This window comes from Trifolium pratense, linkage group LG1 (assembly GCF_020283565.1).
Source record: "Trifolium pratense cultivar HEN17-A07 linkage group LG1, ARS_RC_1.1, whole genome shotgun sequence".
Taxonomy (NCBI): domain Eukaryota; kingdom Viridiplantae; phylum Streptophyta; class Magnoliopsida; order Fabales; family Fabaceae; genus Trifolium; species Trifolium pratense.
In genome coordinates this window covers 16424239-16450441 of record NC_060059.1, presented here as the reverse complement: position 1 = coordinate 16450441, position 26203 = coordinate 16424239, and the positions used below count along the sequence as shown (strand labels likewise).

The 26203-nt window shown below is 32.5% G+C and overlaps 2 protein-coding genes and 2 non-coding genes across 5 annotated transcripts; 2 read left to right on the top strand and 2 right to left on the bottom strand.

Moving 5' to 3' along the window:
* The first annotated feature begins 5241 nt into the window (after nucleotides 1-5241).
* On the top strand, nucleotides 5242-12969 carry LOC123908205. 2 transcript variants are annotated; one of them, XM_045958768.1, is made up of 12 exons: nucleotides 5242-5452; nucleotides 6216-7725; nucleotides 7948-7955; nucleotides 8172-8353; nucleotides 10061-10121; nucleotides 10195-10293; nucleotides 10841-10935; nucleotides 11015-11128; nucleotides 11597-11664; nucleotides 11897-12007; nucleotides 12312-12543; nucleotides 12676-12969. In XM_045958768.1, the coding sequence occupies exons 2-12, from the start codon at nucleotides 6305-6307 to the stop codon at nucleotides 12784-12786; spliced, it is 2502 nt and encodes an 833-aa protein (XP_045814724.1). In that variant the 5' UTR covers nucleotides 5242-5452; nucleotides 6216-6304; the 3' UTR covers nucleotides 12787-12969. The 2 variants fall into 2 exon arrangements, with proteins under 2 accessions (XP_045814724.1, XP_045814731.1); XM_045958775.1 differs by having other exon boundaries at nucleotides 5248-5364.
* A 367-nt stretch (nucleotides 12970-13336) lies between these two features.
* On the bottom strand, nucleotides 13337-14267 carry LOC123908195. Its single transcript, XM_045958756.1, has 2 exons — nucleotides 14103-14267; nucleotides 13337-13865 (listed from the first exon to the last, which is right to left on the bottom strand). The coding sequence occupies exon 2, from the start codon at nucleotides 13858-13860 to the stop codon at nucleotides 13462-13464; it is 399 nt and encodes a 132-aa protein (XP_045814712.1). The 5' UTR covers nucleotides 13861-13865; nucleotides 14103-14267; the 3' UTR covers nucleotides 13337-13461.
* Nucleotides 14268-14351: 84 nt separating this feature from the next.
* Nucleotides 14352-14425, top strand: TRNAI-AAU. Its single transcript has one exon. It is a non-coding gene; the product is annotated as a tRNA-Ile (tRNA).
* Nucleotides 14426-24483: 10058 nt separating this feature from the next.
* Nucleotides 24484-24576, bottom strand: LOC123903424. Its single transcript, XR_006807998.1, has one exon. It is a non-coding gene; the product is annotated as a small nucleolar RNA snoR69Y (small nucleolar RNA).
* Between the last annotated feature and the right edge of the window lie 1627 nt (nucleotides 24577-26203).

The following is a 26203-nucleotide window of genomic DNA, read 5'->3' as shown; positions in this document are numbered from 1 at the left end:
TATTAAATAACGTAAATCTTGATGTGTCTCAATAACATATCAAATGATTTTAAAAAAAATTTAAAAAATTTATGGATGATCTATACGATATAAATTTTCAATCCAACAGTAAATTTCGTAAAATTCATATCGGTAGATCATTTGTTCACGGTGGACCACTTGTGAAGGTGGTTCACCGTAGCATTAGCCAAAAAACTAATGTAGTTCAAACATTCAAAATAAGTTCATAAAATATCTAAATATATATTCCCTAGTTGGTGATGTTGCTTCATGGTCCTTAATTAGTGCTAGCTAGACTTAGAATGCCTACTATCTCTTGACTCTTCTAATTCAGTTACCTGAAAAAACATAAGTATATATTAGAATACTTAAAAAAACAAATAATGACAGCTTAACAAATCAAATAAACTTAAAGAACATCAAAGAGTTGAATGACTACAATAAAATGGAGCACCGTCAATTTGTTTGTTTGCTATACAACATATCCAAAAACTAAGAGACACGTTGAGGAACTCCGATTCACCATGAAACGATACTGACAATCGGTCAAACTACACCATTTTTCTGGTGTGAACATTTGAAAAACTAAGAGATATGTTGGGGAACTCCGATTTCTTGAATGTTTATTTTAATTTTTTATCAAAATAATTATTAATTTGTTATAACCAACCCTAAACATGATGGGATATTTCTAGCCACTAAGATATTTGAAAAAACATTTTGCCTCGTTAAAAAAAAAAAATTGACAAAACAATAATGGAAATATATACTTTTTGGACAAGTAATGGAAATATATATTGATTCTCTTTTTCCTAAAAAAAAATATTGATTCTCTTTTCTGAAAAATAAACCATTAAAATGAATATTGATTATTAACAACTTTAAATGATAAATTCTTTTTGGTGAGGTTCGAATAAATCTTCAGGTCGAGGTATTAATTGGTTACGATGGGAAAAGCTAACCATGCGAAAGGAATATGGAGGTATGGGTTTTCGACATTTCTACGACTTTAATTTAGCAATCTAGGGAAGTAAGGTTGACACTTGTTAACAAACCATGATACTATTTTATCTAGAATTTTCAAAGCTAAGTATTATCCGAAGACAGGATTCCTTGAAGCTAATTTGGGTCACAACCCAAGCTATGTTTGGCGTAGTATCCACGCATCCTAGGTAGTTGTTAGAAGAGGGCTAAGATGGAGATTGGAAAACGGTAATAATATCAATGTTTGGAAGCAACCATGACTATGAGATGATCACCAAACACATGTAACCACATAGATGATTACAGGAAGGGAAGACATGAGAATAACTGAACTTGTTAATAACAACATGGGTATGTGGAATCATGATCTTGTGCAGCAAATTTTTAATGAAAGAGACGTGCATACAATTTTCAAAATACCACTCAACTTGCTTAATCAAGATGATGAGCCAATATGGAGGTATAGTAACAAAGACACTTACACGGTTCGGTCAGCCTATTACCAGCTTGTGGAGAATATTGTTGACACTGACCATCTCAAAGAACAAGGTAATTGGAGGCAACTTTGGCAAATACAAGTCCCAAACAAAGTAAAAATATTTATGTGGCGTTTGCTGAGAGGCTTACCTGTTAGAAGTAGGGTAGTGAGAAAAGATGTGCCTTGTGATAATAAATGTCCCAATTGTAGTAGTTATGAAGAGAATGAGTGACACAATTTTTTTGGTTGTTTAGCAGCCGGAGAAGTATGGAGAGAAACATATTTGTGGGAAAAAAATAAATGATTATACATCAAAGGCAACTAGCATAGTTCCTATGATATTTCAAATGATGGAAGAAATATATGCTAATGGTTTATCCTATATTGCTATGCTGGTGTGGAATATATGGTGAAGGAAGAATAAAAAATGTTGGCACGAGAAATTACCAACAGTGTATGAGATAATTAGAAGAACAAAAGACACACTTTATGATTGGGAATTGGCGCAACAGCTAAAGACAAACCACATCAGTAGTAACGCAGTCAAGACAAGGCATACGTGGACCAAACCTCCGGTGGGAGCACTAAAATGTAATATAGATATAGCATGCTATGCGGAGCTGAACATATATTGTATAGGGCCATGTGTGCGTGATGATCAAGGGAAATTTGTGAGTGCATACACGAGAAGACTTGACGAAAAACGGGTGATAGCAGAGGCAGAAGCACTGGGTGTTCTGGAAGCACTTCAATGGTTACAAAATGCTAATATGTCAAATGTTCAAATTGAAACTGATTGCCTCCAAGTGGTACAAGCTATAAATACGAAGTCTAGAAATAACACCGAGTTTGGTGTTATTATTGAGTCATGTCGTAGATTATTAAATAACTGTAAGGTCAGTTATGTTAGGAGACAAATCAATCGAGTAGCTCATGATCTTGCGCAGGCAACTCGTTTTAATGCTAGTCCCCAAATTTTTTGATTATTATCCACCTTATATTGAAGCTATTATTATAAATGAAATGCACTAAGTTTTGTTGCTTTAAAAAAAAAACAACTTTAGTCTTTAATATTTTTTTTAGTATAATTAATTTACATAATTTAACTAATACAGTAAGTTTTTATATTTAATGATAAAGACCGCACAAACCAAGTAGCACTGATTTTATAAATTCACTTTGAAGTTTGTATACATTACATATTTACATGTTTCAATAATCTATGGCTAGCGTGGATAAAGACATAAAAGGGCATATTCATCATAACAATGAAATGGATATGTGAAAGCGTTTTTTACAACTAGATGGGGGCAAATTGGTCATTGAATATTTACACTATTGATGGTGCCGTGCCTAACTGAAACATAAACACACTGATGAAATGATGTGTAAGTTGCAACTGGGAACCGTATTAGATTCTGACGTGGGTGGTCTGTTGATGGATATCCATCACTGCAGTCAAACATGCAGTTAGCAAAACACAACGGTTGGATCATATGATTTAACGGTTAAGATTTTAAGTTCAAATTTTAGTTCATTTTAATTTATAAATTAAATTTAATGAAGACATCTTACCTCGATGTAAAATATTTTTACACGAACATCTAATAAGAATTGTTTATTGAGTTTAATTTGTAAGCATCGTCAGTGTAAAGTTTTTTTTCACATGCATCCAATGATGTGTTGTCACATCATTTAATGAACGTGACATATCATGTATTTTTAAATATCATACATAATGTGTTGATATATTATTGAACTCATGTTTAAAATAACTTTACACCGGCAGTGTATATAAATTAAATTCTTAATTATTTCTTCACATCATATCATCAAATGTGAGGAATGTATACGGGAATGGAAATGGCGAAAAGACAAGGGTATACACACCTCATAGTGGAAAGTGACTTCAAGCTTCTGATTGATATGGTAACGGGAAGGTGCAAGCTCAACGGAAAAGCTCCTATCTTGGTTAATCGTATCCAAGACCTCTCGAACCTACAGTGGCACATTATGTTTAAACACACATGGCGCGAATGAAATAGATATGCGAATTGACTAGCTAGTTTTAGTCTCAACTAGAGTTCATATGATGTGAGAATTTTGGAGGATCCTCCTAGGGAACTCCAACAACTCCTCTTTGATGATGTATCCGGGGCTTGCATGCCTAGGAGTGTTAGAGTAGTTTTGTAGTTGTTCTTTTTCTTTGGGCTTTGCTCTCTTTATTCTCCAAAAAAAAAAACAATTTTACACTTTTGGTGTATATATCATTTTCTCTTATAAATACAAGTTTAAAAACTAGACCGTCTAATTTTAATAGAAAAACCTAAATCTGATCGACAGCAGTGCAATTTAAAAATGACCGAGTGCAATTAAATCTAATAAAAAATCTTATAAACAAAAATATAAATAAATATTATAAAATTATTTTACACAATACTACTATATAATTACAGTCACATTAATGATATGACATAAAAAATAATCGAAGTGATTCTATTCATTTATGTGTAAAACTATTTTACATTAACAATTTTTGCGTAAAATTAATTTATCAACATGGACCTCGGCCCTCATATGTACCAAAAAAATTTTATACCAACAAAACATATCTAACATGTTTATTTATTTGTCTAAAAAAAAATGTTTATTTAGGGGGGTGTATGTGTATTGAATTGAGATTTCAAAGGATTATTTTAACAAAAAAAGTCTTGAAGATTTTGTGGGATTGTATTGACTTTGTGGGATTTTAAATGACATTTTCAACAATCACGATTTTCAAATCAAGACTTTAAAGAATTGATTACACAGATTTTCTAGATTTTAGAGTACTTTATGGATTTTTATGATTTCAAATGATTCAGTAAATTTGTTTTAAAAAAGAAACAAAGTTATTGATTTCCTAAAATAACATCCAATATTAATAATAACAATTAATCAATATAACAAAATAAAAATGAATCAAGAAAACAAACCAAATAAAAAATAAAAACATAACAGATGGGAAAAAAAATTACACGTTAAATTGGTACAAAAACAAAAAAAAAGTTATGTTGAAGAATTTTGAGAGTGGTATATGTGTGATGATTATTGAACAATATAGCAAATCGTTTTTTGTGAGTGATATACGTTGAAGAAATTTTTGATCTAACGCAAGTTATAATTGATTGAAAAGTATAATTCATTCCACTTGTAAGAGAAGAAACTCGGTAATATATGTTAGAGGTTTATAATTATTTGTATGGATAATATAGCAAGTTGTAAGAGAAGAACATATTTTGAACTGATGAGTTCCGACGGCAATAGAGAGGTAGGGAGAAAATATTAGCGATTATAAAAAACATGAGATAATCAGGAAACATGAAATAGAAACATGAGGAAATGTGAAAAAAATAAAAAAAAAATGAGAATCCATCAAAATCTCATGATATGAGGAAAGACTTTTTGTAGCTCAAAATTCACTAAAAAGTCCATCAAAATCCATTAAAATCCTATTTTTTAAACAATCCATCGAAATTAGAATACTTTTGAATACCACAAGACTTTTTGTAAGTTGTAAAGAGTCTTGATTGAATACCACTAGACTTTTTTAAAGTCTTTTAAAATCCTAATTGAATACCACTAGACTTTTTTAAAGTCTTTTAAAATCCTAATTGAATACCACAAGATTTTATCATCATAAAAAAGTCTTTTAAAATTCATTGAAATCCTAATTGAATACATCCCCCTTATTTATTTATTTTTGATTTCTTTTGTCAATAAATAAATAAACGACATTTAACAACACAGACTCCCTCAAACAAAGTTAACAAACATCAAACGAACGAAGACACAAACACAACAACGTAGTAGAACTTGTTTCAAACAAAACTCTTCTCTATCTCTCTCACCGATTCTCAAAGGTGAGGAATTCAAATCAAAATTAAACAAATTCAACCACAATTTCTAGGGTTTTCATCTTCAATTTCCACAATTACAATTCAACAAAATGTATGTGTACTTCCTTAACCACTCTTTTATTTCTCACTTTTTTCTTAATATTAGTTAGTGCATCTTCTTCAAGTAACGTTCATAGTACAAATTGTTCCATGTTTTCATCTTAATTCCACACTTTACTTCTTACTATAACGTTCAATTGTGCTTCATATTCTTCTCTTTGTTTCTCTCTAATTCATCTTTATTTTTAGGTTGCTTAAGTTTTACTTTTTCGGTTATTGCATTACATAGTAGGTTATTTTGTTTTCAGATCTATTACTACACTATGATCTTGCTTTCTAATTTTTGTTTCACATCTTTTTCTTTATTTAAGCTCACACATTTATTTAATCTATATAGCCTTGTAACCCTATTTGTATTTTATGTTTGTTACTATGGAATGAAACAAGTCAACAATTTCAATTTTGACTTTTATATTTTGATTTGTTGATAATTGTAGTATCTTTGATGTTGGTGTCTCAATTGTTGTCTCTCTGATCAGAACATGTTTTTGTTTTATACATTTAATGTGTTTCATTTATTTATGGTAATACATCTACTCCCTCCGGCCTTAATTATAAAAAAATATTCGCTTTTCAAATTTCAAATTGATTGAATACTATCTGGTATATATTAAAGATCAGATACATTAGTTCATTAGTTGTTCAATAAATCTGAAAAAAAGAATATTTGCTTATAATTAAGGCCCAAGGGAGTATTGTTCAATGATACTGTTTCTTGAATGTTTCTGAAATTCGGTTCTTTTTTCGGCTTGCAGTTACGGTTTTGCGGAAATTAATATAACAAATAGAAGGCAGCAGAATACTTCCTTTTTGAATTGTATGACTGTGTTAGGTATTTTTCATTATGAGTGGTACACCTAAGAGATCTCATGAAGAGCCTGTTCATCCATCTTCGAAACACCCGCACGAAGATGCGGGTACATACCCCAAATTGGTGTCGGCATCAGTTTCCAATGAGTATCATATGCCTTATGATATAGGGCAGGATTCCCGAGCGGGAAAAGTACCCCGTGATGCAGATAGAAGATCTCCTCTTCATTCAATGTATCGGATGCCGCCGTCATCTTCTAGTGATTCTCATGCCGATCATCCTGTTGGTCCTGAGAAGAGGCTAGAATCAAGGGACTCCAAGGAAAATAGAGATCTACGGTTTGAGAATCGTGATACGAAGACAGAGAAGAAGGAGTTTATTGGCGAAGTAAGAAAGGACCCTCAGAGCGGTAAAAGTGAAAAGGATGCACATGTTGAAGGCAGAGGAGATGATAATAAGGATGTTAGACACGATCGAGATAGTCATAATGATTCAAAAGGTGATACTAAGACTGAAAAGGATGGCTATAATGTGGCTAGTGGCCTCCATTTGGATTGGAAAGATTCAAAAGAATACCATAGGGGGAAAATATATTCCGATTCTCCTGGAGCAAGTTTGGAACCCTGGCATATGTCACGTGGAAATACTCAAGGTTCACTTGAGGTTGGAAAGGAGAGTTCATCTGCAGAACAAAGAGAGTTCAGCAGGGATGCTCACGAAGCTGTTGGGGAGAACAAAATTGATTCTAAAGGTGATGATCGATCTAAATTTAAAGATATAAAACGAAAGGATGTGAAGCATCGGGATTGGGGGGAGAAGGAAAAGGAAAAGGAGAAGGAAAGAAGTGATCGTAGAAACAATGCACCAGTTTGCAACACGAGTGGTGACTTCAAAGAATCTATGAATGATCGTAGAAACAATGCACAAGTTAGCAACACCAGTGGTGACTACAAAGAATCTGTGAAGCAAGATAGAGATGTGGAAATGTGGGAGAGGGAGAAAAAAGATCTTCCCAAAGAAAAGGAAAATTTAAAAGAAAGGGAAAAAGATCAGATGAAGAGGGAATCGTGGAATGGAGCAGAGAAAGATGTTTCAAATAATGCGAAGGAACCTGTTGACGGATCAGCCAAGCTTCCTGAACAAGAAATTGTGTTACCAGAGCAGAAGAAACAAAAAGATGCTGATAGCTGGAAAAATGTCGATAAAGAAGCTAGAGACAACAAGAGAAAAGAAAGGGAAGCTGATTTAGTAGGAGACAAGTCTGATAAGCACAGTAGGTGCTTCGATAAGGAATCAGATGATGGATGTGCTGGTGGGGAAGGGGCAATAGAAAAGGAGAGGGAAGTCTATAACTATAGTGCTCAGCACCGTAAAAGGATACAAAGATCACGGGGGAGTCCTCAGGTGCCTAATCGGGAGCCTCGTTTCAGATCCCGCACCCAAGACAATGAAGGGTACTTTCTTACTCTTCCTTCATTTTTCATTGTTTGCTAATGTTTTTAACCAATAAATACATTATCATTCAAATATCTGGTGAAATTGTCTATATATTTGTGTTTCAGTTATAAAAGTTGAAGCTTCACAATTACATTGGATAGATGTTTATTTATCTTGATTGAGTCCTATTTCTTCATTATATTCATTCTAGTAACTATATCTGGCTGTATATTTTGCAGGTCTCAAGGTATGATATCATTTTGTTTCAGTTACTTGATTTAAAGACTACTGAATATGTGCCTTCATGAAGTAACATAGGTGCCAGCAGAAATTGTTGTTATTTGCCTTGCGAAGCAATAGTTGGCACTGTTTATTGATGGAATGGAGAAGATTAGAGCTTGATATATTTTTAATTTAAGACGTTTTCCTTTGAATCTCCAATATATAAGTTCTGGCATTTCAGGTAAAGTAGAGGTTTCTTTTGTTGCTTACAAAGTTGGTGAAAGCATTCAAGAGCTTACAAAGTTGTGGAAAGAATATGAATCGTCCCAATCTCAAATTGAAAAAAATGGTGAAAGCTCTAATAATGGCCCCACTTTGGAAATTCGGATACCATCTGAGTATGTTACTGCTACAAACCGCCAAGTAAGTTGTTTTAATATTATTGTAAAATTGACGAATGAGTGTCATCAATTTTGCTGCTTTCGGTGGCTTTCATTTTATATTACCTTTCTGCTGTTTATTTGATTTGATACAACACAATGGCTGCTTATCTTGCTCTTCAAACGATTTGATCTTATTATTCTGATAAAATTGTTGGTATAGCGTTTCCTTTTATTTCCTTTCATTGTACCTTTGCATCATCTTATGCTTGCCTTGAGCCAGTGAATACAATGCTACAGTTAATTAATAAATTTTGTTACTAGTAACAATTCAATATAAATTTGTTGAAATACTAAAATTCTGACTGTAACAGTTTTTCTTTTTCACACATTTTGGTTCCTTTAATTGAGGCTTTGATTGTAGTTGGCCATTCTTCATAATTTTTGTGAACACTTTGTAAACTATTGGGGAGATAGAGGAGATGTCGACCATAGGATCGCAATAGGGCGGATGAAATGGAGCCACAAGGTTGATTTGCACATGTGTGAAAAAGATCCATTATTTTGGTGCTTAGAAGTATTAGTTTAAAGTTGGGATTCTGTGTCCTGTAGGAGCCACAAGGTTGAAATATTATTAGTTGTGTTGCTTCAGAGTTTTTTTTGTTAAATATTTTTAAAATGCTGTTTGTCTATTCATCCAGGATGCTTTGAGACATCAATATCCATATTCTGCCAATAATCCGGTACCTTTTGATTTATCTGAATTTTCTGCTCCTTCCATAGTTCCACCTGTATTTAAGACTGCAATTTTTTTGGTCAAGTAGTTATCATCTTATTCTTGAAGTCTTCCTTGGAAGTTTTAAGTCCCTTGCTTGCTAGAGTATTTTTACAACCAAAGAACTATAGGTCCGAACTCTTCAGTTGATCTTGAATTGTTGTCTGTATGTAATCCTTCCTATACTTCTATCCTCCAGCACACTTTTCAAAGAACAGTTGAAAATTCATAGCCTTTAAGCTTGCATATCAGAGACAGAAATTGTTTATTCAATGATTATTGGACTAGATTGGCCCCAAAAACCAGGACTTTTTCTGCTGTCTAGCTATCCGTGTGTGTTGGTCAAAGGTGGTTGAAATTTCTTTGAACTTGTTCATAATGTCGAGTTAGTTAGTCCATGGAGCTGAACTGGATGAAAAGTACCTTTCAATTTTATGCAATTATGAAAATCCGAAGCTCGGTGACTTCCGGTGCTATTATTGTAAACAGATTTATGCACTGTAGTTTACAATTAAGATTTTGTTAAAAAAAAATTAAGCATTTTGATACAACAAGTCTTGTAAAAGGTGAATGACTAAAATTTCTTACTTAATAATCATAATCAATAAAATTAAAATATTAACCCACATGGGTTGGCCTCGTGGTGAAGGCTTGGGACCTTGGAGTGTGCTCCTCTCAAGGTCTTAGGTTTGAATCCTCCCGGTGTCACTTCTTGTGTTGGGTCAGTCCATACAAAGAGAAACTCCGACTTTAAATGTGAATAGCTGTTTCCTGCCTACTTGTTATCCATTTTTCTTTTTCATCTGTGATTTGGGGTGTTTAATTTGATGTTGATGATTTGATGAGATGGACGTCTCTTATTTACCTTTTTTTTTTGCCCTTTACTCTGCGTCCTAAAATTGACTGCGATACATTTTAACATGATTTTCCTATTAATGCTATACCATGTATTGAGAGTCACATTATTATATGCAGGTCAGAGGTGGCCAGCTTTGGGGGACCGATGTGTACACATATGACTCAGATCTTGTTGCTGGTAAATGTCTTTTACAAAATTGACGTTCTTACATATAGTGGAAGATACATGTTTAACGTTGGTATTGGCACAGTTCTCATGCATACAGGTTACTGTCGCCCAACAGCATCTACACCTCCTGCAGCCATACAAGAGTTACGCGCAACCATTCGGGTGCTACCTCCAAAAGATTGTATGTCCATACAGCCTTATCACTATTATCTTCAATAATACCTAATTGTGTTTTAAGTGGTAATGAAATTAGAACTGATGATATATGTTAGGATAGAGAATATAGGTTAGTTAGAGTAGTTAGGAGTTAGTTAGTAGAAATAGAAGTTAGTTTTGTAAGTTGATAAGTTTGTTAGGTGGTTGTTATTGTTAAGAGTTGTTATTTTGGTGATTCTTAGAAAGTATTTAAATAGTCCTCAATTGTTAAAGGAAAAAATATCTTTGAATAGTTAAGTTTTGCGACTAGAGAAAGGAGAATGCTCCTTTGGGGTAGCCTTGAGTGCAAGGTTATCATCTTCATTTTATTTCTTTTGCATCTTCTCTTTCAATCTCTCTACACCAATAAGAAATTCTTCATTTGGTTGCAATCTTTATTCATTTGAATCTGTTTTTACACCATTATTCTTGGAATTCTTTCTTGTTTAAAGAAAGGATCCTAACCATTTTTTTTTCTTTCCATTTGAATCTTTATTTGGCCAAATCTAAAGATTTTAATTATGTAACACCAGGCTATATTTCTACACTGAGAAACAACGTTCGTTCCCGTGCTTGGGGTGCTGCAATTGGCTGCAGTTATCAAATTGAACGGTGTTGCATTGTGAAGGTAGTGTCAGGAGACCTGTAAAATCTCCTATTATAATATTACCAACTTAATATCTAATTGTTTTTGTTGTTATCTTCAGAAAGGAGGTGGAACTATTGATCTTGAACCTTGCCTTACACATACATCAACGATTGAGCCCACCCTTGCTCCAGTGGCTGTGGAGCGGACAATGACTACCAGGGCCGCAGCTTCGGTATGTTTCAGCATCTAATAATAAGCAAACGTTTTGAGCTCCAAAATATAGTCAATAATTGTTTATACTTCATAGCTTGAACTTTATGCCTGCATTTGTGCTTCTCAATAATTCAAGCATGCATTGTGTTGATTTCTTAAAGTTAAAAGTTTCAGTGTTTTAGGTTTTTGTATTTGGGCTTCAGAAGTTGTGGATTGTTCCGTTTTCAGGTTGTGCAAACAAATTCTTGTTTTTCTGAAAGATCTATTTTGCATTTTCAAGTAGTTGTCTTTCTATCAATTTCCATAAATGTGTTATTAGTTTCTATGAAAAGTAAAGTGTTATTAATAAGAACATTTTTTGTGAAGAATTTTATGTTTCACACGTATTGAAGCATGGTATTTAACAATTTGTGTTGATAGCCTAAGCCTAGCTAGAAAGCTTTAGTCTTTAGTATTACTGTCTTATATTGTGGCTTTCATTTTTCAGAATGCATTGCGGCAGCAAAGATATGTTCGAGAAGTTACAATTCAATACAATCTTTGCAATGAGCCTTGGTATGCTAGTTTATTTCGGTAAATTGATTGACTAATATAATATTGTGCTGGATTGGTGCAAAAATAATGAAACCCAATTTGTGTTATTTTAGCTATGCAATATGGATTGGGATGCAGTATTTCTTATCCTATATTAGATATTATATGCAAGACAACATTTATTTTGCACCTTATCCTGTTTTTATTTCATACGCCTATCCTTACTCATGATTATATATTTCTTAATCATCAGGATCAAATATAGTATAAGCATTGTAGCTGACAAGGGTCTAAAGAAGCCACAATACACATCTGCTCGATTGAAAAAGGGAGAAGTTTTGTATTTGGAGACGCATATGTCCAGGTAAAAAGTCATTGCATTCATTGTTACTTGTTAAATGTCACACATAATGTAACATAATATGTTTATAAATGTAATATTATATTGAATAAAATTTCACTGTTATCATTGGTTTTTCCATTTATAATACAACTGCATCCTATGAGACGACTATTAATTTGTTGAAATCAAAGAAATCCGTGATGATGGTGTTGAAAATTATTACACTATTCTGTTTCGTTGATGTTCTTGAAAGCTTGAGGTCTTGTTGAAGTCACTAAAAAACTTCTTTCTGGTGTTCTTTTAACTATGAATCATTTCATCTTAGATATGAGCTTTGTTTTGCGGGAGAGAAATTGGTCAAGCCTACACCAGCAGCTCAGGCACATGACTCAGGCGCAGAAAAGTCTCAAAATCACCATCCACAATCTGCAAATGGTGAAAAAAGTGAGCCTGATCATATCTTGATTGATGCATTCCGATGGTCTCGTTGTAAGAAGCCTCTGCCACAGAAAGTGATGCGCACGATTGGCATCCCTCTACCTCTTGAACATGTTGAGGTATTTTCATATCATTCTCCATTTAATTTCCACTTGCATGAATTGAATTATATGAATGAATTGTAGAATGCATATTCAAACCGTTTTCGAAATTTTCAATTGTATGATATTGGATATTGGCTCTATGATTAGATGTTGGAGGAGAACTTGGACTGGGAAGATATACAATGGTCACAAACTGGCGTTTGGATTGCAGGAAAAGAGTATACCCTTGCAAGGGTGCATTTCTTGTCAATGAATTAATTTTTCTTTCTTTGGGGGATTCTATTTATGTTTTTTCTCGTCTTTCGGAGAATGATAGTGGGATTCGATTAAATGTATACTACTTTATTGGAAAGATATTGCCTCGTGTAACTGAAGCAGTCATAGTTCATGTATTACAGTTATTGACTTGAGACCAATAAAAATTGATTTATGTTATGAATACTTTTTTTTATTAACATTTGTTTGCCATTGTTGCATGCATATAAATGGAGAAAGGGATCTTAACCCATTGAAGTGATGCATACTGTTGCGTGCTTCTCACACTAAGATGAGAGCATCCCAAGTGCATGAAATACAAAACTGTGAGTTTAATCTGCAGTAGCTGTTATGCACTACACCATTACAAGGTAGATGAGTATAATCTACATCTGAAATGTGCGCAATGTGTCGAGTTCTTCTCACATTCTCATCCATTTCAAGGTCAACCACACTCAGTTAACTCGTGCATCGATAAACATAAACTCGAAGAGTGTGAATGGTGCAAGAAACAGTATGACATATAACAGCAATCTAAGCAACAAAATTGACATTATGAAAAGGGCAAGATATTCCATTAGCATTCAAAAATTTCAAATCTATACAGAATTCCCTTTCAATCAACTTGACTGTACAAAAAGTTATTCAACGATATTCAAAGCATTTTCATTAACAATTTCATCTAAAGGGAAGAACGCCACATTTCCCCTGCAACCATGGCAATCTCTTATCACCCTTGAGCGATACAAAAATCTCGCGGGCACTTGAATTATTCTCAAACAAATCCAAAGCATGAAAATAAACTCGTTCATCAACACCTTGTAACTCATCCAACACCTTAATGCATTTACTAATAGAGAACCTGTCCTCACTCTTCAAAATTGCAGATGCCCTCATCTTCGAAGCAGACGCTATCTCCAACATTGCATCGACTATAGCATCCCCGGTAGCCTTCCTGCTCCTCTTCCGGCCACCGGAACCAGAAGGAACAACATTAACAGGGTGACGTTTGTGTCCATCCAACATATTCAAATCTTCTCCAGTGCCAGAAGAACCATCATCATCAACATAAGCCATTGTCACTGCAAGTAATGTAGCAAACATCATCATTCAATTTGTACCCTAATTGTCTCAAATTCTCAATGCATATAACACAGTTCAATTCACCAACAATGAAACAAATCAACAAATGGGAAATTTTGAAAATGAGTAAAAAAGAACCCTTAAGGTAAAATTAACGAAACATGCAAGGATAAACTAAGGTAGAATGAAAAGATAACGTTTTGAAAATTGGGAAGAAAAAGAACGAAATATTGTACCGTGTTGAATAAAGGTATTGATTATGCGAATTAGGGTTATGAGAATGTTGGGGAAATCGCGATAGTCTTCGAGAATTGGTTATCGGAAATGCATTATTTGAAGCGTGTGAGTGAATGCTGCAACTCTGAAAACCCTAACACAGTAACATGAACACGATTGTGGAAGAAGACGGTAACGGAATCAGTGTCTTAAACGCAGCGTTGCATAACATAGATATTTAATTAGTATTAACAATAGTAATAACAAGTGGCCCATTAGCTCAGTTGGTTAGAGCGTTGTGCTAATAACGCGAAGGTCGCAGGTTCGAGACCTGCATGGGCCAATTTTTAATTTTTTTTTGAAACTGTTGAAAGCCGATGCTAATTGAAAATCGAGTGTTTTTTGGAATCTTTGAAAGCCGACGCTAATTGAAAATGACGGCTAAGGCTTTAAAATCCAATTTTTAATTTTTTTTGAAGTGCTTTTTGGAATCTTTGAAAGCCGACGCTAATTGAAAATTAGTGCTTTTTGGAATCTTTGAAAGCCGACGCTAATTGAAAATGACAACTAGTAGTTACTGGCCAAAGTCCAAAAATGAATTCACACAACTAGTAGTCACATTCCATTTTGTCCTAAATTTTCAAATCATCAATTATAATATATTTATTTTTTTGTAATTTTTTTTATGTTGTTGAACAATTAAGCATATAGAACCATATACCTATAACATTAGCTAACATAATAACCAACTTATATATATACAATTACAAATAACAAGCAACTATATTGAAGAGATCATCACAAAAACTAAAAATAACTAGAGATTATAAGATGAAACTAGCTAATCAGAGGATTATACATGTAATGGAGATTGATTAGTTATATTCATCACAATATATCTCACACAAAATCTACAATCATTAACTTTTATTTTTGAACACTACTTCATCAATAACCAAAGTTACATCACTTAAGTAGTGAATTATATCCTAACAAAGCTTCCTAGCTAACTATTCTAAGCAGAAAGATCTAAAGAATTCAGTGATGAGAAAGAATTCCCAAAAGGGTCATCCTAACATCAATCAAACATCTATACAAATCAAACCCACTTGGGTTGGTGCATTGATATTGGCTTGGGACCTGGGAGTGTGCTTCTCTTGAGGTCTGAGGTTGGTGCATTGATATTGGCATTGATATTGGCTTCCAATGCTCGTGTTTTTACAATTTTACTAGGCTTTGTTTGCACTACCATTATTATTAACTAAATGTACAACAATTTTCAAAGTGTCTACATAATTATTAATGTTCTCAATTTTTTCAACAAATTAAAGTAATTGCATACATCAAGAATTTCAATTTTATCTTCTAAATACTTATCAACATCTACACGATCAGAATCATCTCTATAAGAAATGTTCCCTAGAGAATCTAATGCAATTTTCTGAGTTGCGATTGCAGCATCAAGCAATTGAGCCAAGTTTTTGATATAGTTTTGCTATGCACAGGAGAAGGTTGTTTATTGAACTCATATAACATGACCAATTGATAAGGTGGTGTGTAATGTATGCATATATAGAGAGAGATATGAATAAGCATATTATTAAGAAAAGACATGTGTCAATATCAAATTGAAGTGTGATTAAACATAAAGAAGTAAAGAACAACAGAAAATTGAACATGATCATGACAATATAATAAAGTGGATTCTATAAGTGCAATTGGGGTGAAAAAAGGGACAATGTGGGCCTAATTAAATAGAAGTTTATTGAGTTTAGTACCGTTGAAAGGGGTTCAAGAGGGAGCCATTAATTGATCCCACATTTGTTTTGTTTTGTTTTGTTTTGTTGTGAAACAATTAAGCAAACTATATATTAATTAGGGATAATAATAATTTAGTGAAAGTGAGCTGTAATGAGAGTGCGTGGTCCTGCAGGACACTACCACGTACGTACTATTAGGAATATTATGGGACTTGCTAGCTTCCAATCATTGGGACACCCTTTTGCATTATAACTCTTTAAACTTGTGAAAATATCTTAATAAATTTAACAACTCGTTTATATAATAAAATTTCATATAGTTTTTATGAATTTACAATAGTATATGGACTCCCGTAAAACAAAAAAAAAATAGTATATGGACTGTGGTATGTCAATGTTGCTGAATGGTGGCTAGTGGCTAAGGTAATACAAACCTAAAATCTTTGAGAAAGAGATTTAGATATTGTAGAATAAAATAAAAAAGATTATACCAACAATAAATTAGTCAAAGTGGTACGAGTATTGAGCCCCTTAAATAGATAGTTAGATGAAAAAATTAATATATTATTCATAAAATTATACCAATAATAAATTAGTCAAAATGGTATGACAAAATTAATATATTATTAATTTTAAATTAAAAATAAAATTTAAATATTAGATAACACACTTAATTGATTTTCTCTTATTCTCATTAGGTAAATATAATTATAGTCATGCATTTCAATATAACTTGTAAAAAAAAAATATCTCTCTCATTATTTTCACGTATTAAATATGACTTTTTGAATAAGACATGTTATGTGAGATTGAATATTTATATATGATTGAAATACAAAATGATTGTATATTTTAACTCCTATTGTTTTATTTTATTTTTACAAAGCCCCTATTATATTAAATATAATTTTTTTTTAACAATATTTATGTATCTATTATTTATCAAATTACTTATTATATTTAAATGTCCACAAATCTTAACTCAACTGATAAAAATAGATATATCAACAAAAACACGATTAGGACCATTAAATTTAAAATTTTATTAGGAATTATCTAATATTTACCTAATAATCTATTACTATTATATTAAAATCAATTACCACCAAAGTTTCTAATTTATCCATATTATTTTTAATCACGTTGCAAGTTTCATATCATTCATTGTAATTTCACTAAAATGAATATAAAAAAAATATAGAAAGATGATATTTTTTTTTTAGATCCATAAAACTTAAGAATAAATCATAAATCCTTGAGCGGTAATAATCCTAAAACACACCAACAATAAATAAAAACCAAAAGTACCAAGAACTAACATCATTAATCTAAAAGACAGAACAAAAAGGATTTTTGTATTCATGTTGGCTGATTAACAGAATCTAAGAAACGAGATTATAGATTATCGTTGAGAGAAAGTGAAGCTAGTTGATCTGTCGGGCTGTTGCCTTGCTGTTGAGCAACGTTTCTCAGCACGTTTATGGCTTCAACAACTTTAGGCTTGAGAGCATTTGGTGACTCAATAAGATGCAATACTTCGGGATGGTCCATCTCCAAAAGCATGTCGGTAACCGTAGCTGCAGAATCATGTTCCAGCTGATCTACTAGTGGATACAAAGCCTCTCCAAGCATAGTCCTCTGCTGTTCAGGGGGAGCATTCGCAAGTGATGTAGCCAAAGCATGAATGGGCATAGGCGAGACAACATCACGGAGTGGCAGACCTCAATGTCATAGAAAGATGATATGCTTAAAAATAGGAACAAAATATATTATAGATCGGAACAAAACATAACAATCTATACATAAAAATAGGAAAAAAATAATTAATAATAATATAATAAAGTTAATTAGTATCAAACTTACTAAATTGCCCTAAATATTCCTAATAAAATTTCTAATTTTTATTAAAAATATACACGGGACCATTATTTGTCACTAAAACATACAAAATTGAATAAATAAGTTTACAACAAAATAATTAACACAATAATTCGTAACCAAAAAAAAATTAACACAATAATTCCACTTATATTTTAATAATATTATATAACAAATTTTTAAATATTTATTTTAAAATAAATTTTCTATATTAATATAGTGACAAATTCAAATATCGAATAAAAATCAGTAAACCCGTGTGAATGCACTTGTCTTTAAACTAGTGAGAAATTAAAATTTTATTAGGAATTACCTAATCGTTTTTTTTATCTAATAATTTTTTTTTCTGCGAAGAAATATGCAAATCTAATTGTTATGAGTTCGGTAAGGTGTGTATATCTCTACATATCTTATCATAATCTTATTTCATATGATACCTTATCAAAATACTAAATTGATGATTTTTTTCTATAGCATGAATTTACTATTTGCAGCAATGAATGTGAGTACGGATACAACAAATCGAAGATATATGAATATTGATGTCTTCAACAACCGAAAGGTTGTTTGGGATAGAAAAGAGCATGAGTATGTAAGTGGTGTTGATCGGGCTATTCTTATAACAAAAAAGCTTGAACAATTATCGATGGTAGTAAACAACAGGCATGAAGAAAAGTACCAATACGTGGATAAGTGGGTTACTGAACAAAGATGTAAAGAATAAGTCGATTGTGCCTCTTCAACGCCGATTCATTAACGGATTTAACGTCGAATCTTCATATGTTTTCACCGTTGAAGATTCCAAAATCGATGAAACTCAAAAACATAAGGTTTCTAAACTTATTTGGAATTATGTTAAATGGCTCAAGAGCCTTATGTTTACCCTTACTGAAGAAGTTTCTCTGGAAAATTGTAAAAGCTCCAGAAATAGAAAAAGTTTACATTCAGAAAGATGCAAATATTTTATGATTAATACTTCGCCATAATCGGTTAAATTTATCTGTAGAACTGTCTCTTGGTTTATTTTATTTTTTTTAATGACAAATTGTTAATGTATTACATTGTTATTTAAGCTATTCTCTTAATTTATATAAAACTCTCGCATGGAGTTGTCATTTGTAGATGAGACACCTAAGCAACAAATCAAAACATTCTCTCAAGCAATAGAATGATATTATCTGGACCTCCCGGAATGATATTATCTTTGCCGGTGGGTCTCCAATGATTGATAATCTTGTGGATAGGGTGAAAGTCTCCTCCTGGAAATAGTTTCTAAGTAAAAACCCGGATAGCCTCTGCTCTTTCTACGAGTGGGAGGTTCAACCTATCTTGTGTTAGTCCAATAAAGCGAGGTGAGGATGCGGTGCCTGATTGCTTCTGGTTCCTGTTGAGTTGTATCTCTTAAGGTGTCCGCTCTTTGTTGGCTTTTCCCTTCCCCCTTTTTTATGGTTGATCTTAGTGGTTTTGATGGTTTGTTGCTTTCCGAGAGTCCTTTCTAGTGTTTCTTTTGTAATTTTTTTTTGAGTATTTCTAGTACTCCTACACTATACTTTGACTGTTTTAACCATTATATATATTTATATATTTGCTGTTCAAGAAAGAAAAAAAAAGCAATAGAAATTGTCCTTCTTTCAAATATTCTCTCATCCTCTACTCCTTCCAAAAAGCTCACCATACCCTTATCCAGTTATCCTCTTGCTGGAGTATAGTGAGAGAGAATTTATTTTTGAGGAGCATATGCAATTTAGAAGTAGGAATTTTTTCCTGTGACAATGAGAATGAGCCATAAATATTTTGTGCATATTGTCTCATTCTCATTATTCCCTATAGGGAAGAAACAAGTTTTACATCAACATACATTTGCTTATTCCTCCTTACCACAAATTGATCTTTACAAGAATCTTATAAAGCTTCAACTAACCAATCATGTGAGACTTATAAAGTGAAAGAGACAAAGTGTTTTGTCACTTCCATAACAAAATACATCCACTCACAAAATTGACATAAAAAAATTCACATTCAATGAACCAAGCAAAGAAGCACCCCTAGCACTAGTTTAACATCACATTTTTAATTTGTCCTAAATTTTTATTTTCAAATCATCAGGCTTATTAAATCATTTTATGTAAATTTTTTTGACTCACATCTCATAATCAAATTCCTAAAGTTGTGAAATGAGTTATATGAAGTTGTTGAACAATTAAGCATAATAAAACCACATTCATATAGACAGAGCAAATCATAACAAAACTAAAAATAACTAGAGATCATAAGAGACAGAAATAGAAATTAATTATTTATATTCACAATATATCTCTCACACAAAATCTACATATCAGTAACTTTTTTTTTTGTTCAACACTTTACATTAGTAAAGTTACATCATTTATGTAGTGAATTATATCCTAACAAAGCTTCCTAGCTAACTATTCTAATAAGATAGATCTAAAGAATTCAGTGATGAGAAAGAATTCCCAAAAGGGTCATCCTAACATCAATCAAACATTTATACAAATCCTTTACTCTTTCTTCAATAACCTCAATCATATCCTCCATTTCCTTGGAACTTCTCTTCAATCTTTCAACACGTGATTTAATCTCCTTTCCACCCTTTATCTGTTCCTTCAATTCTCTAGCTGCATCCACTGTCTGCTGCAACAAAGATGATCTATTTTTCTTCAGCTTCTTCTCTTCAACACTTGCTTCATGTAACAATCTCAACCATGAAGAACTTGTAGGTTGAGACAGTTTCATCATTGGCAATTTTCCACTTTTTGAATCAAATGATAAACCAAGTTCAAGAAACCTTAAACACATTAATGTCATAGCCTTAGAACCACACATAATCTCACTCATATCTGTTCCATGATGATATAGCTTTTGGCTTAACAATTTTTTCAAACCTTTACATGATCTCTTTTCTACACTTTTACATGATGATGAATCTAAAAGTTCCATTGCACGTTTTGTAGCAATTTTATTAGACTTAACAACACCACCATTATCAACTAAATGTACAACCATTTTCAATGTGTCTAAATATTCATTAATATTCTCAATTTTTTCAACAAAGTAATTGCATACATCAAGAATTTCAATGTTATCTTCTAAATACTTATCAACATCTACACGATCAGAATCATCTCTATATGAAATATTCCCTAGAGAATCCAAAGCAATTTTTTGAGTTGTGATTGCAGCATCAAGAAATTGAACCAACTCAACTTCACTACCAAGGGTGTCAAGTTCCGCCGTTAGTTCTCGATCGAATCGAGTCTTTTCCGGCAAAGGAACCACTGCCGTCGAAGCCAGCTGGCGCAAGAAGAAGCTCTTTAGGATGGTTGGTGCTTTCATGGTGTTCAAATGGTGTGCAAAAGTTTTTTGATATTGTTTTGCTATGCACAAGAGAAGATTGTTTGTTGAACTCACATAACATGACCAATTGATAATGTGGTGAATGTATGCATATATATAGAGATGAATAAGCATATTAAAAAAAGACATGTGTCACTATTACATTGAACATAAACAACAAAAATATGAATATTATGATTACGACATATCAATTAAGTGGATTCTATAGTTGTAATTTGGGTGTGGAAAAAGGAACAATGTGGACCTAATTAAATAGAAGTTTATTGAGTTATGTACCGTCGAAAAGGGTTCATAAGGGCACCATCCCATGTTTTTTTCATTTGTTTTACGGTGAAACAATTGGGGGGACTATTATTTGGTGAAAGTGAGCTGTAATGATAGTGCGTGGTCCTGCAGGACACTACCACGTACGTACTATTAGGAATATTATGGGACTTGCTTCCAATTATTAGGACACCCTTATGCATTTCATTTTGCATTTTTTTAATCATATTTAATATAAAATTGGTGAAAATATCTAAATAAATCTAACGTGTCATAAAAATGACAAAAACATGTGAGTATAACTCAGTTGACAGAGATATTACATGTTATATGCAGAGGTTGGAGTTCGAGCTCTGATACTTTCACTTACTTAAAAGTGAAATTCTATCGACTAAATTACTCGACAAAAGGACAAAATTCCATATACAAATATATGGTTGTTATGAATTTACATAGTAGTATATGGGATGTATGTATATACTTGTCCAATGTTGCTGAATTTGGTTCAGACAATACAGAACCAATCATTAAGAAAAAGATCTAAACAAAAGATTGGTTTAGATTCTGATCATGTGAATTGTAATGTTGCTTTGGAAATGTAAAGAATTGGAGGCATAGTCACAAAATTATTGGTAACACTAAGAGCTACTCAAGAGTCACACAAACGTTGTCACTGTGGAAACCACACACATGGCATACATTATAAATCCAACATTTGCTTACACTGTTTCTCTGCTTGCCACGTTGAAATGAGACTATATATTTTATGTATTTTTCTTTTTGAGGAAAGATCTATCATTGGAATGGTTGAGAAAACTTCACTAGAAAAGAAGTGAAAGGAAAAGAGATAAAATACATTATAGATTTTAATATTTTTGTTTTAGTTCTAGCAGGTAACTCTCATAATTTCAAGTGTCAGACCAGTATTGGTGTGATAAAGTTTCTAGATGATTGAGTTTTTGAGATATGTAGTCATGAATAGGATCAATTTTGTATAACGTTTTTGCGGGAAAGTTAGATAACTCCCAAACAATTTCAATCATTTGATTAATCAGATGCACCAAATCTTGTCACATGTTAAGCATTTTATTTTTTAATTAAAACTTGCAAATCGATATCACTATCTTTCCCGGAAAAAAGTTAGACAAAATTGATCCGTCATGAATATAGAAGAGCACATGTCACTATCGTTGAATGTAATTCACACTTTAGTTAATTGTTAAGTTAGTTGTTTCACAAGTAACTAGTGTTAGTTAAACTTTCAAATTTCTGTTATTAGCTAATATAGTTTGTTAGTGTTGTTAGTTGTTTTTGAAAGGTAGTGTTGTTATGAGTTAGTTACAACGAAACTTGTAATCAAAACAATGTGTATTATAAAAGGTGTAAGTGATCTTCAAATAATATTAGATTCACGAACTTTTTTCCAATTCTCTTAGCTTAATTCCTCAATCTCAATTTATTTCTCTCCCTCCCTATAAACCTTGATCTTTTCAAGAATACAATGTGCATCATTAAGTTGAGAATGAATCATTTGATCCAACATCTACAACAAAAATATGTTTAGATAATTTTAGAAACTTATCTATAGTCCATAGCACAATTCTTTGATTGGTTCGTTTTCTAACGGGATTATGTTTATTGTCATTTGTTGGGTTATCTGACAAACCCAAAAAGACATGGTTTTCAGCGAGATAATTCAATTATCTAGCAATATCTCAATAAAATTCATTCTTATATAGCTCTTTATTTACCGGTCCTAAGTATTTCTACCATCCTATAAACCAATGTGTGCGATCACTTGAATCTCCCCTCTTGAAGACACCATAAAAGTTAATATGTGGATGACAAGTCTTTCAATAATCTTGGAAGATCAATGAATTCTCTAACTTCATTGTTATCTCTATTTTCTTATGTGTTGAACTCCATGCAATTTTAAATGGTCTCAATATTGTTCAAGTTGAAGTATTCGAAAAGATCATTGAATCAATTCCACTCTAGCAGTTAATTTCACTTCTCATGAAACTTCTCAATTTCATCTTTAAGCATTGCTTATCCAACAAATTCGTCATCTCCACCAGCGGGATTGGAATGTCTCTTTTCAATATACTTTCATAGAGCGTAATGAATGTGTCAATTGGTTTTGCGAAGAATGGAGCTTCCTCCAACGATACTTTGAAAATTTAGAATAGTTACATTTTTCAATTAGTCTCGTGTTGTTGATTGATGTTGTAGGCATTATTCATCCGCGAGCTTAGTTTCTTTTCTGATCATGTGTTGTTTGTTTTTACTTTCCATCTCATAAAAAAAAAAAAAGTGTCTAGAAATGGAAAAACATTGGTCTAAATTTCTTGTGTACAACTTTGCATTTTAAAAGATTGTTGAAAATGTCTTGAAACTTGAGGTTTGTTAACATATTGAAGATATGTTAACCTTGGTCTTTGCATTTTGGTCTATATTGAAGGTTCAATTGACACCCTGAAGTTGAGTTAGTTCAATTGCTTTATGTAATGTCCTACTGACACCCTTTAATCAATTCGGAAGGGTTTTCCTAATGTTGATGGAGGGCTTGCCATTTAAGAGTCATCATCAAATGAATTAAGTTTATCATATGAAAATTTTACGGAATATGATCAACCATCCAAATAATCTTTTGTGTAAAGTTTTAAAAAAGTATGGCAAGAACATTGACCTTCAAGTTTCTATCAACGCCAAACCTTATGATTCACTTATAATCTAACATTTCAAATGATGATCCAATGCTATCAAGTATGGTAAGTACCACAATTAAGAAAAGAGTAAACATCGTTATTCTAGTCCTTCATATATTTTTCAAAAAATTTGTAAAATATCGCTTATGTTGGTGACATGTACTATCTTGCAAACATGTTTGGATTTAATTCAATATATGCACTTATTTGTCATACATCCAATCACATACCAACTTTTAGATGTTAGGGGCCATAGTTAAGGTAAGGAACTAAAATAACATAGTAACATCATCATCATCATCATATGATTTAATCGACGAATGTATGTGCAACAAAACCATGGCAAAACTAAAATGACATACACTGTGCTTCAGTATGAAAATAAAATTAATTATGACAATGAGAATTTGATTGGATAGTAGCTCAGATAAATGTGGAAGATTAAATTCAAAGGCCTTACATAAAAGCCTCGTAATGAGCTGGGATACACATTATCATCATAGCTAATAGCAAACAAAAATGATGAACCGTTGAATTTCTTTAATCAAAAAAACACAGTAGAGAAAGACAAAAAAAGATATCTCGGCTGTGATTTCGTTGATTAAAAATATGCAACGGATCAGAAGGAACATAACAACATCTGAAAAAGAAAAAAAAAACAACAACCTTAACGAGGAGGCAAGAACGGCGCTTTAGTTTTGATGGCAGGTGAAGTATTTAAAGAGAACAGCTACTAGGGTTACAGTATGGATGGATGGATGGATATTGTGAGAATAAAACCCATTGGACTCCTCTGTCGGCCCAATTTATTTTCAAGTAAAAAAAATACTCATGTGCCCCGTATTTTACTTTTTTTTTTTTGTTTAAATTAAATTAAAGCAAAAAAAAAAAAATACAATGACATCGCAGTTGGCTTAGTTCGGTTGGTAGGGACATTGAACTATATGTGCAGGAGCGTGGGGTTCGATCCTCGAACACTCTATTTATTCACTTTTAAGGTAGAATTTTTAGTTACTATGTTACTTAACCAAGAAAAAAAAATCAAAGTCGCTTAAACTTAAAGACCTCATGCATACTATCTAAACTTCTACTACTAGAACACTAACACTAATTGATGTGTCAAACGCAAGCCCTCACTAACGAACCTAATTTTGTCTCTCGTTTCCATCTTTGGCTCGCTCTCTTTACATTTATCACCTATGTTGTAAAGCTCTCGCCGACATTGTCAAAAGCGGATCTCTCACTTACTTTGTTGTTCGTCGCAAAAATTTCGAGTAAACAACCACTTCCGTCCCTGAAAGTGGCACTCGCTTTCATAATAGTCCCTGAATCAACAAAAAATATTTAAAAGTCCCTGATTCAAACTTTCGTGAGCTAAAATCGTCCCTGACATTATCTCTTGACCATTTTCCGTTTGACTTTGATGATGTGTCCTAAATTTGACACGTTGGACCAATATGTGGCATTTCTTATTGCCAATTTGATTATCCATGTTGGCAAGGACCAGAGTGATAGTTAACACAACCATCTTCCCAATTTTCTTCAAGTTGAAAACAACATAACTATCATTTCCTCATTGTTGCACAGATATGAGCTTTGACTAAAACTAGAATATGGTGAGATCTAAACCTTCATGACAAGATCCATCTAAACCTGAAGCTGGAATCAACAACATGCTTGATAAATTTATGAAAATGGAAGAAAGGTAGGTACTAGACCTACTGAGATGCCTTGTGAAATCAAGAGGAAACCTTATAGATTGGTGAAGTAAAATGTCATATTTTTCTCAATTGCTTTTGACTCCAACATGTTCACAAACTTGGTTCCAAGGATTGTTATCAAATGAAGATGAATATGGGGTTTGATGCAAAACCTGGAGGACTTCAAGTATAGTGAGTGAATTTGGATTTGTCCTTTGTTCTTCAATGGTGTATTTTTTATGCATTAGTTTGTTATTTTTAATACATATTATTTGCATTTTTAAAAATTGTTAACTACTACATTTTTGATGAATTATGGGCAAGAGACGAGTTTATGGTTTTTGGATTTATTTCAAAATATTTATTGTATTTGTTTTTATTTTTAAAAAAAATTGATTTTCAGTGTCAATTTGATCCTTGACTAGGTGGCAGTGAA

What these genes read in the sequence shown, in the direction of transcription:
- LOC123908205 (XM_045958768.1), top strand. Translation starts at nt 6,305, where the DNA reads ATGAGTGGTACACCTAAGAGATCTCATGAAGAGCCTGTTCATCCATCT. An exon ending in TGACTCAGATCTTGTTGCTG is followed by an intron (nt 10,122 to 10,194) that starts GTAAATGTCTTT and finishes GTATTGGCACAG; the next exon opens with TTCTCATGCATACAGGTTAC. An exon ending in TTGGAGACGCATATGTCCAG is followed by an intron (nt 12,008 to 12,311) that starts GTAAAAAGTCAT and finishes ATTTCATCTTAG; the next exon opens with ATATGAGCTTTGTTTTGCGG.
- LOC123908195 (XM_045958756.1), bottom strand. Translation starts at nt 13,860, where the DNA reads ATGGCTTATGTTGATGATGATGGTTCTTCTGGCACTGGAGAAGATTTG.